Source organism: Oncorhynchus nerka, linkage group LG4 (assembly GCF_034236695.1).
Source record: "Oncorhynchus nerka isolate Pitt River linkage group LG4, Oner_Uvic_2.0, whole genome shotgun sequence".
NCBI classification, from domain to species: Eukaryota; Metazoa; Chordata; class Actinopteri; order Salmoniformes; family Salmonidae; genus Oncorhynchus; species Oncorhynchus nerka.
In genome coordinates, this window is record NC_088399.1 from 15,056,337 (window position 1) to 15,070,156 (window position 13,820).

At 39.5% G+C, this 13,820-nt stretch overlaps 1 protein-coding gene across 3 annotated transcripts; it reads right to left on the reverse strand.

Moving 5' to 3' along the window:
* Nucleotides 1-2,072: 2,072 nt before the first annotated feature.
* On the reverse strand, nt 2,073-13,820 carry LOC115118735 (LIM/homeobox protein Lhx2-like). Of its 3 annotated transcripts, XM_029647449.2 has the most exons (6): nt 13,277-13,820; nt 12,807-12,969; nt 11,641-11,843; nt 10,762-11,147; nt 6,679-6,884; nt 2,073-4,569 (listed from the first exon to the last, which is right to left on the reverse strand). In XM_029647449.2, the coding sequence occupies exons 2-6, from the start codon at nt 12,924-12,926 to the stop codon at nt 4,273-4,275; spliced, it is 1,212 nt and encodes a 403-aa protein (XP_029503309.1). In that variant the 5' UTR covers nt 12,927-12,969; nt 13,277-13,820; the 3' UTR covers nt 2,073-4,272. The 3 variants fall into 3 exon arrangements, with proteins under 3 accessions (XP_029503309.1, XP_029503303.2, XP_029503297.2); XM_029647443.2 differs by lacking the exon at nt 13,277-13,820 and having other exon boundaries at nt 10,762-11,144; nt 12,807-13,013; XM_029647437.2 differs by lacking the exon at nt 13,277-13,820 and having other exon boundaries at nt 12,807-13,013.

Genomic DNA, 13,820 nt, shown 5'->3' on the forward strand with positions numbered 1-13,820 from the left:
GGGCGTTTTTCAACACCCATCCTACCAAATACAGCATTTCTACAATTCAGCCTCTAATTCTGCTGTACCTGGGTCTTGTAACTTGGTAACATTGGGACTGGTGCAGTGTTGAAAGCTGGCCTTACACACTGTTGCCAGTGCTCCCTCATTTCTGAAACATACGTGATAACAAACACCTTGCACAGCGCTCCTACTGACAGGCATCCATGTGCTGACCAGCTGAAAAAGGCATCAGAGTGGTAATTGTTTGATAAGAGTGCTATTTTCATGAATGGTATTACTTTGGTAGCACTGTACTTTAGAACACTACCTACCTGATGCTGATATTCCTCTCTCATACAGATGGAGGATCTTCATTTGATCACTTTTGTTGCTGAATATGTTCATGCTCACCAGGAAATGCAAACGTGTATTTGAGTTTTAAAAGTTTAAAAAAAAATTATAATAAAAAATAAAATCTAAAGTTTATAATTTCCACTTTGAATTTTCTGATTTGATTTGCCCTAATAAAAAATGTATCAACCCCTACAAAAATGTCTGTTAAATATATTCCACATAATAATTAACGCTTCCTGTTGCTGCAGGATTACTTTGCTGCTGTAGCAAACTGGCTAAATTAAGATTCTACACCAGTAGTTTTTGCTTGGTGACAATTAAAATGTACCAGACCATGGTCCAATATTTTCAAATACTTCAAAAGGGACAATCTGCTATTGCTACATCCATTTGTTTTACTTTTAAATTAATTAAATGTACCGATTTGATTCTTGAAGAATATAACTTAGAAATGCCTCATGAGTTTAGTTCAATTGTAGGTTCCCATCAGAATACAACCCAACATATAAGCTTCTTTTATCTTTTGTTTGTAAACAAAGTCATTGTAAACAAACACTTTATAGCCTTTAAAAATGGTTGAAACTATATTTCTGATCTCACGGATGGTCAGTTCTTGCATTTATAGCTCTGCCTATGAATTTGAGATTGGTTACATTTCTTCAGCCCCATCCCTCAGCTATTTACTAAAACAGTGGCGGGGCGCCCGCTTTGTCATTGTTTGAACTGCAGATTGCCCCTTTAAAGTATTTTAGGTGAGTTTGATTTAGCTTGCCAGGTATAATGGAACCAATGGAATAGTCCCAAAATGGGACTATTGGAAATGTAAGAGTACATTTCCTCTCATGACATTGTAATTTCTTAGTAGATCCCAGGTGGTAAATAATGGTAAATAATATAACCAACTTTTTTTTTAAAGTCAAACCATTTTTATTATGATCAACTTGTGGACACATTAACAATTACCTGTACTATTGACCTTTTGCTGTTGACAATACCTTAAAACTTCAAAACTGCAGACTTCCTGTGTTCTCACTCTTCCTTTTCGATCAATACCCCTCTTTCTGTACAGGATCACTTAAGGCCAAAAACCGAGCAAGAGGGCCATTAAAGAGAAAAAAAACATATGACCGTTAAAAGCTTCAGTTTATATTTATTTTACCAAAGTTATTTGAATACGTTTTTAAGAGAACATTCTTCAGACCTCAGTAATTTGATTCAGCTGGTCTGGATGACGCTGGTGCCATGTGAAAATTGAAGACATATTGCTCAAACTCATAAGAGAAAGGCTCCCTCTACGAAACGTCTATTTTATGGTGAGATTTTTCTGGCGAGCTGCCAGCCACAGCAAGCTGATTTCCTAGTGTGGGTGGAAGCACTGTATTTAAAAAACTATATGGACAGAAAAGATAGATGCATTCAGTAATTGTACTGTCATTCAGACTCCCTGTAAATGTTCATGCCGAAGGTAGCTCTGGATAAGAGTTTCTGCTAAACGACACAAATTACATTAGAATCCAAATGGGATTAATTATTTTTAGATGTCATTTTAAAAAGGCATTGCAACAATGTTGGGACAATGTGGTCTCTCACAGCAACAAAACAGCTGGGGCATTCAATAGTGTGCGGATATCAATCTCTCTTTCAAGACTAGGTGGCCCTCCAACCGGACTCCAACGAACCGAAAATAGAACCCTGTGGAACACCACAAGTAATCCTTACTTTTATACACAGCAAATACAATAAAAACATATAGGTTCACATCTGTGCACATGCATCGTGTGTGTGTGAGTGCGTGTGCGTGTGATATCCTATAGGTAGTAACTTCAGAAAAACAACAGACTAGGTCAAGTTTTGTCCACCATTTTATGTTTTGAAAGAACTGAAGGCTTAAGTACATCAAAAGGGGGCAACTGTACAAGAATGGAAGGACAAACAAACAAACTAAAGACTGTGTAGTTAAAGGGATGTTGAATCCCAACAGCAGCTCTCCATGCATACAAGGATAAAGAGAAGGTAAGAGCACCATCCTCATCCATAAGTAAAGGTAGTCACAGTCAAAAGGAAGGCAGCTTGATTCTCCATATCAGAAACACTCCTAGTCCTACCAGCTTCTAGTAGGCACCAAACAGGAAAACAACAGTCCAAAACGAGGAGGTACTACGTGAATTTGTCTAATAAGAAACGCTCATTTCCGTTTTCCATTACAAAACGTTTTGCTACTGTGTGTCCGAATGAACACAACCCAGGTAAAGTTGGTTCATTTGCCAACCACACAAATCCCTGATTGGTTTCTCTGTACCAAAACCAATATTCAGACAGGTCCCCACAAGGAACAATGTTGTGGGGACAATTTCAATCAACCATGTTTTGTGCGGGCAATTGCAAATAAGTATTTAGAAGTGGTCTTTAAGATTTTTTTAGATTAGGGGTGCCATTGTTAGATGTACCCATAAAGCATCTCAGTTCTAAGCACATTTTCTTATATGTTATAATCCTACATTGTGGGGACTTTGAGAATCAAAATCAGAGTGCTGGGTTTCAGCAGTAAGAACATAGAAAGACCTTCAGACTGAGGTAAGTACGGTGTGTGTGTGTGTGTGCGTGTGTGTGTGTGTGTGTGTGTGTGTGTGTGTGTGTGTGTGTGTGTGTGTGTGTGTGTGCGCTTGTGAGTGTGCATGACTCCCCTCTTTGATGTGTAGAAGTGCATTTGGTACAATATACTGTAGAAGTGTATCTGGTACACTATACTGATATAAACTCTTATGTAGTGACGAATGAGCCAATATTCAAATAGACCGATAATATCTCAATATGAAAACTTCATCCATATGTTACAGCTATCAATTCATAAACCAAACAGTGTGATGCTGGAAAATAGCTAGATATGTTGTAGCTACTTGTGTTGTGTATTCAAATGGGGACTGTAAATAGTATCATTGCAATTCCATCAAGCAACGAGTCAGATATCAATATACATTATATCTCATTTCCGCATACGACAGTTTATTGTTACAAAATATCGAAGTTGTAACCAACTATTACTGGTGTGTACTGCAAGCAATGACTGAGTCTAAAAGATAATGACCATGATATCTTTATATTAACTTTATCAATGTAATTCTAATTCTCATCAATGCTATTTCTATTTCATCGATCAGTCCTCACTGTGTGCAGAGTGAATTGTAAAGTAGAATTGCTTTCATTGCCATGTTGTAAGCAAACGCGGTTTGTCAGTGGGTCACCCATCCTTCAACCAAATCTTTCAAGAAATATGCCACCTAGATCAGACATCTATCCGATCAGGGATTCCTCAGTGTGATAAAATATATAAGGCACGCTAGAGTCTTCTGGATAACCTTGCTACAGTACTTTGTATCTGCATTTTACACTCCAATGTTTTTTCCAAATACATTTTCAGTTTCACAGTCCTTTTCCATTGTCTTTTTTATTTTTTTATATATTTAAAAAAAATCTCTACCTAGAAACAGAGTGGTCGGGGTGGTGGAGTGAGAATCTACATCTTGGTAGTATCAGTCAGCCAACGTGGAAAGGAAACAAAGATGAAAACAGAAAAAGTATCTTCAGCTCTTGATGAAATCAAGCCGACCGCTCTGTAAGGCTTTAGTTGCTACTCATACAAAGACTAGAAATAGACGGGGCAGTAATCTGAGGTCCACGGGGAATATCATGTATTTAAGTGTCTCTCTCTTCAGTCTCTTAGTCTTTGAGTGACCTGGTGTGGTGTTGGATGGGTTTAGGGAGGGGTGGGGTGGTGTGGGATCGGTGACCTCAGAAGAGGTTGGTAAGTGTGGTCTGGGATGGGGTAGGTAATATCAGAAAAGGCTGGTAAGGGTGGTCTGTGATGGGGTGGGGTCGGTGACATCAGAATAGGCTGGTAAGGGTGGTCTGCGATGGGATGGGGTGGTGTTGGTAACATCAGAAGAGGCTGGTAAGGGTGGTCTGGGAAGGACTCATACTCATGGAGTCGTGGGGGTCCATGCCCCCCGGCACGGCGGTCAGTAGAGGGTTAACCGACGGAATAGAGGGGCTTGTCAGGTCCGTGAGGGTGGTGTGGGTGCTGGAAGGACTCATTGAGGCGTTGGAGAGCTCGGAGTGGGGGCCCGAAGGCGACCCCCCTGGTAGAGTGGACCCATCCGACACCTTGTCCATCCCTGTGCTCTCCTGACGTAGTAGGTTCCGTCTAAACTTGGCCCTGGCGTTTTGGAACCAAACCTTCAAAGAACCAAAAACATATTTAAATGTTTGCTCATTCGAAAAGTGTTAGTGTGGTGAACAGAAGCTGCAGGGCTGCGGGGAGGGTGGGGGTGGGGGTGGGGGAGACAGAGAGAGCGGGGGGTGAGAGAGACAGAGAGAGGGGGAGGGGGGGAAAGTGTTTCAAATCAAAACGACAAACATGAAAAATGGAATTCATCAAAGCCAAACGCTGGCTTTGTTGTCCTCGTTTTGTTCATTATATCTGTGTTTTACAGCATGTCAGTTTTTTCTCATTTGCAGTTATTTATACTTGTGCAAATGGTCCGCTGTGTGTTTTTGAATTCCCCTATCGAATGCTAAACAGCTGGTACGATAACTCGCTGACACTTTTTTTCTCACATAAAAAAAAAAGATTTAAAAAAGCTTTGGGTCCTCTCTTGATAGGCTATGACTTATACCAAGAGATATCTCTACTGATTGTGTGAGGACTAAATGTTTTTACTCTTGTGTAATTGTGATGATTATGTTGAATGGGATGGAAATAGCTTGGCCGGTTTGTTTGGGATAATCGTATTACTTGAGCGATTACATAAATCAAAAACTTCCCTGATAGATTTGTTTTGCATTTTGCACCATTATCATTTTCTTTATTACCACAGTACAGATTCAGGGAGCACAATTTCTAATATTATGTTGTGTCAATATTTACTACTTCTACATGTAAAACAAGTACACATACAGTGGTGGAAAAAGTACTCAACAGTCATACTTGAGTAAAAGTAAAGATACCTTAACAGAAATTGACAAGTAAAAGTAAAGTAACCCGGTAAAATACTGCTTGAGTAAAAGTCTAAAAGTATTTGGTTTTAAATGTGCTTGCTTAAGTACTGTGGTGGAAAAAGTACTCAACAGTCATACTTGAGTAAAAGTAAAAAGTTAAGTAAATACTTTACATCAAATTCCTTATATTAAGCGAACCAGATAGCACAATTTTGTCTTTTAATTATTTATTTACTGACATCTAGGGGCACACCAACACTCAGACATCACTTACAAACACAGTATTTGTGTTTAGTGAGTCCGCCAGAGGCATTAGGGATGACAACACGTTATATTGATAGGTGCATGAATTGGACCATGTTGGTGTCCTGCCTGAGCATTCGAAATGTAACGAGCACTTTTGGGTGTCAGGGAAAATGTATGGAGTAAAAATTATATATTTTCATTAGGAATGTAGTGGAGTAAAAGTAAAAGTTTCCCAAAATATAAACAGTACAGTACAATACCCCACAAAACTACTTAAGTAGTACTTTAAAGTATTTTTTACCATCAAATGTGGCCCAGGTTGTTATCAACATTATCATGTGGTTCATTACCACATGATCACAGCACATATAGTACATTATCTTACCACTGAACACCACTAAACAATGATTTTGTAGTAGCATAATAGCATTATCATGATGTAAGTCATCATCAGCCCATCTCACAGTTAATACATTATCATACTCCTAAATACTACATTTCCACAAAGGTAAACATTACAGCATTACCAGATCAATGCAACCACACAGCTAGCCTTGCAACAGCAACTGGCAACAGCAATGTGGATTGCTGCCTTGCCCCAAAGGTTAACACATTATCACCGGGATAAAATGATGCACTATCCCACTGCTAAACTGAGCCTCCCTTTTGGTAAAACGATCTGACAAATGCAGTAGCTTGGCCTCAGAGATACTGTATATACATGTTGAATTTAATTCTGTGGGATTGGGACTGTGGTGCACTAAACCGAAGCATGCAGATATCCTGAACAAATAGGAATGATGTACAGTATTCGTGACTGGTTAAATGCAATGCAGCTCACGCTTATCCAATGAGCATCAAGGCAGTTTGCACTTTCCAATGAGCATCAATGCCCGTATTCGTCTCATAGTAGAAGTGCTGCTCTAGGTTCTGGACCCCCTGTCCTTATCATCTTTATTATTAATATTATCTCAAACTGATCCTAGATCAGCACTCATAGTCTGAGACACTTTTTCAATATGGGTCCAGCAGTGGACTATATACAATAACATACATGTGTGTAAATAATGATCCTTTATAAAAATGAATCCTCTTTCTCACCTGCAGCACCCGTTTGGTGAGACCTGTCTTCTGGGCCAACTGTTTCAGGTCCTTGGCATCCGGATTGTGGTTGATGGCAAAGTAGGACTTCATGGTCCTCAGTTGGTGGTGTTTGAAGGAGGTGCGCATGCGCTTGGACTTGGAGCTGGAGGAGTAGTGGGAGTCTCGGTCCAGGTGGTCTCCATCGTTCTCGTTACAACTTAACGCTGAAGGGGGCGGGACAACACACACCGTTTAGTTTATGGTTACGATATGATATGATACAATAAAATATGATTCAATACGATACAATAAGATATGTACGATACTTTGTTGACCATTTTCATGGAATTTAATTTATTGTAATCTCCCGTGGGAAGATTCTCGGGTTGAGATTCGCCGGGACTCTAAATTTATCTCAAGCATAGATACAGTAATGCCGACCAAATGATTTGAGATTTTACTTCTGTGTTAAATGAGATTACATTTATTGTTAGATTCACTGGGACATAATCAGAGTTTTCCAATGTGTTGTTGTTGCTGTGAATGCTACGGCAGACAGACCGTGTGTCCTATTTGTTGACAGGAAAGCTCATTACTCCTTAATACCCACAACTCTGAGAGAAAATTAAACAAATAATGAATCATATAAATAAATAATATGTTGACATGAAAAACGCACAAGATTGACTGGGTAGCAACACATATCTTTAGTGTTCTCATCACTGTGTAAGTAGTACAGTGTAAAAAAGTATTGCAATTGATCATTATTAGACTGAGTTTACAGCATGTTCACTTTTTGCTTCTGTAAGTACAGTGTAACAATACAATAATTGTGGTATATACTGGAAAAATCACTGTAAAGTGTTACTAATGTTACTAATCACTCATTAAAAAACGGGGACAACAAATCCATTTGCTAAAGGAGTCAATAGATAATACAACGGGAAATGCCTAGTGCATATTAAGGACTTTTTCCAAAAGACACCTTAAGGCGTAACACAGAGTTATGGCTGCTGCCATGCATTTTCACAGTGAAGGAACAGTGTGATGCAGTGCTGCCATGCATTTTCACAGTGAAGGAACAGTGTGATGCAGTGCAGCCAGGGTTTGATAGACTTATTTTTCACAGTGAAGGAACAGTGTAATGCAGTGCTGCCAGGGTTTGATAGACTTATTTTTCACAGTGAAGGAACAGTGTGATGCAGTGCAGCCAGGGTTTGATAGACTTATTTTTCACAGTGAAGGAACAGTGTGATGCAGTGCAGCCAGGGTTTGATAGACTTATTTTTCACAGTGAAGGAACAGTGTGATGCAGTGCAGCCAGGGTTTGATAGACTTATTTTTCACAGTGAAGGAACAGTGTGATGCAGTGCAGCCAGGGTTTGATAGACTTATTTTTCACAGTGAAGGAACAGTGTGATGCAGTGCTGCCATGCATTTTCACAGTGAAGGAACAGTGTGATGCAGTGCTGCCAGGGTTTGATAGACTTATTTTTCACAGTGAAGGAACAGTGTGATGCAGTGCAGCCAGGGTTTGATAGACTTATTTTTCACAGTGAAGGAACAGTGTGATGCAGTGCTGCCAGGGTTTGATAGACTTATTTTTCACAGTGAAGGAACAGTGTGATGCAGTGCTGCCAGGGTTTGATAGACTTATTTTTCACTGTGAAGGAACAGTGTGATGCAGTGCTGCCAGAGTTTGATAGACTTATTTTTCACTGTGAATGGACAGTGTGATGCAGTGCAGCCAAGGTTTGATAGAATCTGGACCTCTTGATGATTGTGAAGGGTATGTCAACAAACGCCCTCAGGTGGCAGCAAACCCCAAAACAGAAAGAAAGAACGAACGAAAGAAAGAAAGACAGACAGAAAGAAAGTAAATAAGAAAGAAAAAGGGAAAGAAAGAAAAAGGCCTTATTCTATATTGTATAACACTGCAGGCTAGAATTTGATTCGATTTGATATGTAGGGTCAAAGAAGTGGGTCAGAGAAAAGGAAGATAGGTCTAGGCCTATGTCCGTTTGTTTTAGAACGAAAACCTGTATTTCATTCAAATGTAATTAGACTTTATTTTATATATTGTTTATTTATGTATTTATATATCAGATTTGGAGGAAATTGTGCAAATAATAGTACTCATTTATATATCAATTTTATACCACAATCCTGACAAAAAAAATGTTATTTGTTTATAAAATAGGTCTTTAAAATAATGTATAAATATTATGTAATTACATTTTCATGCTCATGGTTCGTGAAGCACACTCAGAACTATACAAAATGTTATGCAAATCAAAATCAAAAATCTCTTTCCCAAAACAGAATGCCAGAGAATGGATCCAATGTTTTAACTATTAGCGCTACCATTCATGTTTAACTCAAGTGCTTACTGCGGCTTTCGACTTTTCGCCTTTCTTATTCAAATCACCTTATGCCGCCGCATTATAGAGCTAGACAAATTTAGATTGTAGATCGTATCCTTTTCTCGAAAAACAGATATACGTTCATTGGGGAGGACGGGCTCGTGATAATGGCTGGAGCGGAATTGGTGGAATGATGGTGTCATTCCTTTCCATTTGCTCCGTTCCAGCCATTATGATGAGCCGTCCTCCCCTCTGCAGCCTCCTGTGATATACATATCTAGGCCTATCCTTATTAGGCCAATCCATATTGTCCTGATCCTACACATGGAACTACATTTGTGAATGATAAGTAGACATACTGAATAGCAAGTATCGCTTTTCAAAATGTCAGTCGTGTGTTTTTTCCCACAAAAGTATGACAGAACAAGAGCTCCGTGGTGGTGCGCAAGTCGGTTCTTTATTTATGAAGGGGTAACATATTACTGGATGTGGGAGACTTGCTCTCCAGTCTCACTGGGGAAGTTTAAATCAGGATTCTACACAGGTGCTCCCATGTTCTACAAGCAATCCGACATTGATTTACCGACCCCAAAACCCAACAAACAGCGAGACTCAACAAGTGAACGTGGGGCTGGGAATTTGGTCGTGTCCCCCCCCCCCCTCTCTCTCTCATCTTTTTTGAAGTCCTACTCCCCATCTGAGCTATTTTCCACTTGTCTGCTTCTATTGTCGTCTAAAAATCTTTCACATCGAACCACTCTTTTTTTTAACGAGGTTTGAGAGAGGTTCCAAGTTTTGAGAGGTTTTAGAAGACTAAATCGACCGTGTATGAGAAAATGTTCAATGGAAATAAGTGTAACATTTTCAATAATAATCCAATGGAGTGTTTCAAGACATGATTTCATTATTCACACGTCACTCTGTAGCATATTGAAATGGAACATACAGAATATTAGTGTAGGACATGCAGAATTGAGTAGGCCTTCAGAAGCAGTTTCTCTTTGAACGCATTAACGCTGTTTAGTTAGTGGGCTATGCGAATTCTTTATTATAGATAGTTTATCTTAATCTATTAGATTGGAAGTGGATGCATCAGTAGGCCCAAGCGCGCTCCCATTCCACAAATCAACAGAGGATTCCAATTAACTTCAACATTTTCCCTCACATCTTTGACCAAATAATAGATCTTGTTAGAATAATGCTGTCTAATAAAGGTGAGTTATTCAATAAATCAACATAGATATCCGTCAGATTAAAAATACGGCAGGCTTAGTCTCTGAGTAAAAACATCCAAAGTACAACATTGTGTAATATTACGTACAATTTGACGGAAGCATTTAGTTCATGCATAGGCCTACTGATTAACTGCTCATTGTTTTCCAACGTTTCAAAGTTTGTATAGACATTTGTATTTCCCAAAACGGTTCAGACAAAATATGATATTTCTCACTGAAAGTAGGTAACCCAGTCCATCGAAATAAGCGACAGATCTTTTTCAGAAGAGTGTATTTTCATCAAACTAAAATAGTTCAAATGAGTCCATCAGTCCACTCTTTAGCTCTTAATTGTCTTTCATTCCAATAGAGATATCACACACACTATGAAATAGAGTAGTCATTTTTTCTTTCATTTCAACATTAATCAACCGCATTACAACTGTGTGTTACTGCTTCGTGGCACTTTTGTTGATGACCATAATGCCATTCATGGGTAACCGGTATATACAAACTCGTCCTACCTGCGTTGTAAGCAGCCAGATCTGCTCCAGGCCCGGGACTTTTCCTTTTCCTCGGCCTTCCTTTCTGCCCCGTACCGACGCCGTTGTAATACTGCATCCCCAGCGAGTTTCCCGTGCCGCTCTCGCCAAGTCCTTTGCCCGAGGCTACATCCCCCGCGTGATTGAAATGCGCTTGATATTCCCCTTGTATGAGTGTCTCAAAGTGGAGCCGGCAGTACACAAGACTGTCCCGCATTCCGAAGTGATCTCCGGTCGTGAGCATTTTGTTGCAGCTAGTACAGGTGAAACAGTTCAAGTGGTAGACCAAATCCCTCGCCCGCATGACCATCTCCGACGCCGAGATCCCGAGATGGCACCGGGCGCACCTCTGGACGGAAAACCTCCTGCTTGGGAGAAGAGAGCGGATGACACAAACACGTACAGAATTTAGATTCACAACATGGTCAGCAAACTTTAGTTTGTGGACAATACGATGAAGAACATTGATGTAAAGTTGTTATTAAGCAATACAGGCATATTAATTAACATGCGTAAAAGGTGTCATGCCTTCATATTTGTTTGTGTATTCTTGACATTTTGCCACTTCAAATATGATATTTTGGTTTAGACTAGTAAAGCATCCAAAGCAAGCACAGGCCTGCCAGAATCGTAATAGCATAGGCTAATTTGTTGTAATTTGTATATAATAAATGGATAACAAGCTACCATGCTTTGGGAACATTAGCCTATACCATCACTAACTCTCTGAAAGGGGTTACAGGCTTGTCATTGGAGTAGCAGCAGCTGGTGCCTAAGTATGCTAGTTGTAGGCGTAATTGTTTTCATGCTTGCTGGCCTGTTGTTGTTGTTGTCATAGGCGTAGCCTTGTGTCTTGGTTACCTGTAGTAATCTTCTTTGCAATAGATGCTGCCGTCTTTACTGAAACAGGTAAGCTCGGACTCGAGGTTTAGTTTGCACTCGCAGCACTTGAGACAGCGCATGTGCCACTGTTTGTCCACCGCGAGCAAGTAGTAGCGGTCAGATATCTTTCCCCCGCATCCCGCGCACAAGGCCACACGGTCGCTGTTGATGGACGTCATACTCTGAACAGGGAATGGGAAATCAGTTTTATGTTTACAATAAGAACACATTATTGATAGTATATCACCAATGGATGTCAAGGCCAATACCGTATAATAGTCAACATTTTACGCACACATATTTAATATGTGTTCATATACTTTTTAGGGATACAGCCATGAAAGCAATATATAAAATGATAACACTAGATATACCCTAAATGTGGGATGATGTAACACGTAGGCCTAACACGTCGGCCTAAAAGGTAGGCCTAACACGTAATCCTAGCCCGGAATATTTGAATGCAGCAGAAACCATATTTTTTTGTTGAGGCATGTACATCATATATTATGAAATAAATATATATATGTAATTTCGCATCCTTATCAACATTTCTTTCACATGAAACACTCAATATTATCACAAATTAATGAATCGTGGGACCTATTGCAAAACATATTCGATTGGGCCTAATAAACAAATAAACAAATAATAAAATATCAAACATTATAATTGTGTTTAGGGCAATGAATGCTTCTGGAAGATTTTACATATTTTGGACAATTCTTATAATATCCCACCTACATAGGCTATCAAAGTGCTCAAGATTATTATCTGTTAGATTGAATTATTGGGTTGTGAATGAACATGCATGGCCTTAAAATGGACAGACATAGGACCATGTTTAGTGTAAAAGTTTTTACCATAATTCTAAGTGGGCCTAAACGACAAAGTTATTGTAGGCTAACATGTTTTTCCAGAGGCATACGAAATACTAACCAATAAATCATGAATAATATACTTTACGCACACAGGGTTTGCAAATGTGAACGGCTAACGGCTGAGTGCTGCTTGCTATCTTATAAAGAATTATATTTTAATCGCAGTTCACTTTCTAAGCATATATTCCGTCGAAATTAAATATTTATGTGCGCTATCACATGCCTGAACAGCACAGGTCCTTCTTTAAAATGACATTCACCCACCGTCTCAGTTTCCCCCATGTCTATAGCCGAACTGATGGCGGTAGATTCGCCCTTCACCCTCCGGTCCATCTCGTCGATGACCCCCTGCATCTCGCCTCCGGGGAGCCCGTGGAAGAGCATCGTGGAGACTGGAGGGCTACACTTGCAAGCGTCTCCCTCAGATCTGCAGGCCAAAACATCCATGAGACGCAAATTTAGCCCATGCATTTAAAGTGAATGGCTCCAATCTATTGTTTTAGAAAGTCAAAAAATCCAAGCCAAGAATGATGGTAGGCTACAAAAAAATAGAAAGATATTGAGAAAACATTGTCGTTTACAACACTGTGCTTTATAATTGCAGGGATTATTAGAGTAAATATTCAGTTTTCTATATAGGCTGTAGTTTACACCATCTTTGAACACGTTATGAAAATCATATAAAATATCCTACTATTTACAAACAATAGCTCAGAAGTGTTATAGAAACATACCAGTAAACCACAATGTAAACTCTGGATCCAGTAACAGCGCTCAACTTGCAGATTTCAAGATGCACAAAAATGCACCAATTTCAGTCTGTCATCGAATTAAAGTGATCAAGGACTACTGAAACGTTCAACTTGCATTACGACCAAAATGGACAAGGCAAAAATTATTCCAAGAGACAATACAGAAAGAAAAAACAACTAAAAACACGGTAGAATTGTAGTGGTGAGTATCCTGGCCTCCACTCTTGAGTTCACAACAGCGAATTTCAATACTGCTTGTGGATGCTGGCGCAAAACATTTCAAAACCGACGAATATCGATCGAATATAACAGAATAACAAACGTAAGGAAGGAATGCGTAAAAACGCACAATTGTTCGTGTCCAGCACTGGTTATTACAAAACAGACGTTCTTTTCTTACAGGTATCCAGCTCTTCGCAAAGCGATCACTGAGCTCTATGTGTGTGTGTGCAATTTAGGAGGAGGAGTTGACTATTGGTTCGATGAGTAGAAATCTCTTATCAAGACTCTCCGCACCGGCCTCACA

Bases quoted from the DNA above. Each gene is read 5' to 3' on its own strand.
- LOC115118735 (XM_029647437.2), bottom strand. From the start codon at position 13,013: ATGCATGGGCTAAATTTGCGTCTCATGGATGTTTTGGCCTGCAGATCT. The intron at 11,148-11,640 runs GTAACCAAGACA...TCTTCTCCCAAG, and splicing joins TGCAAAGAAGATTACTACAG to CAGGAGGTTTTCCGTCCAGA. The intron at 6,885-10,761 runs GTAGGACGAGTT...CGCCCCCTTCAG, and splicing joins TCTGGCTGCTTACAACGCAG to CGTTAAGTTGTAACGAGAAC.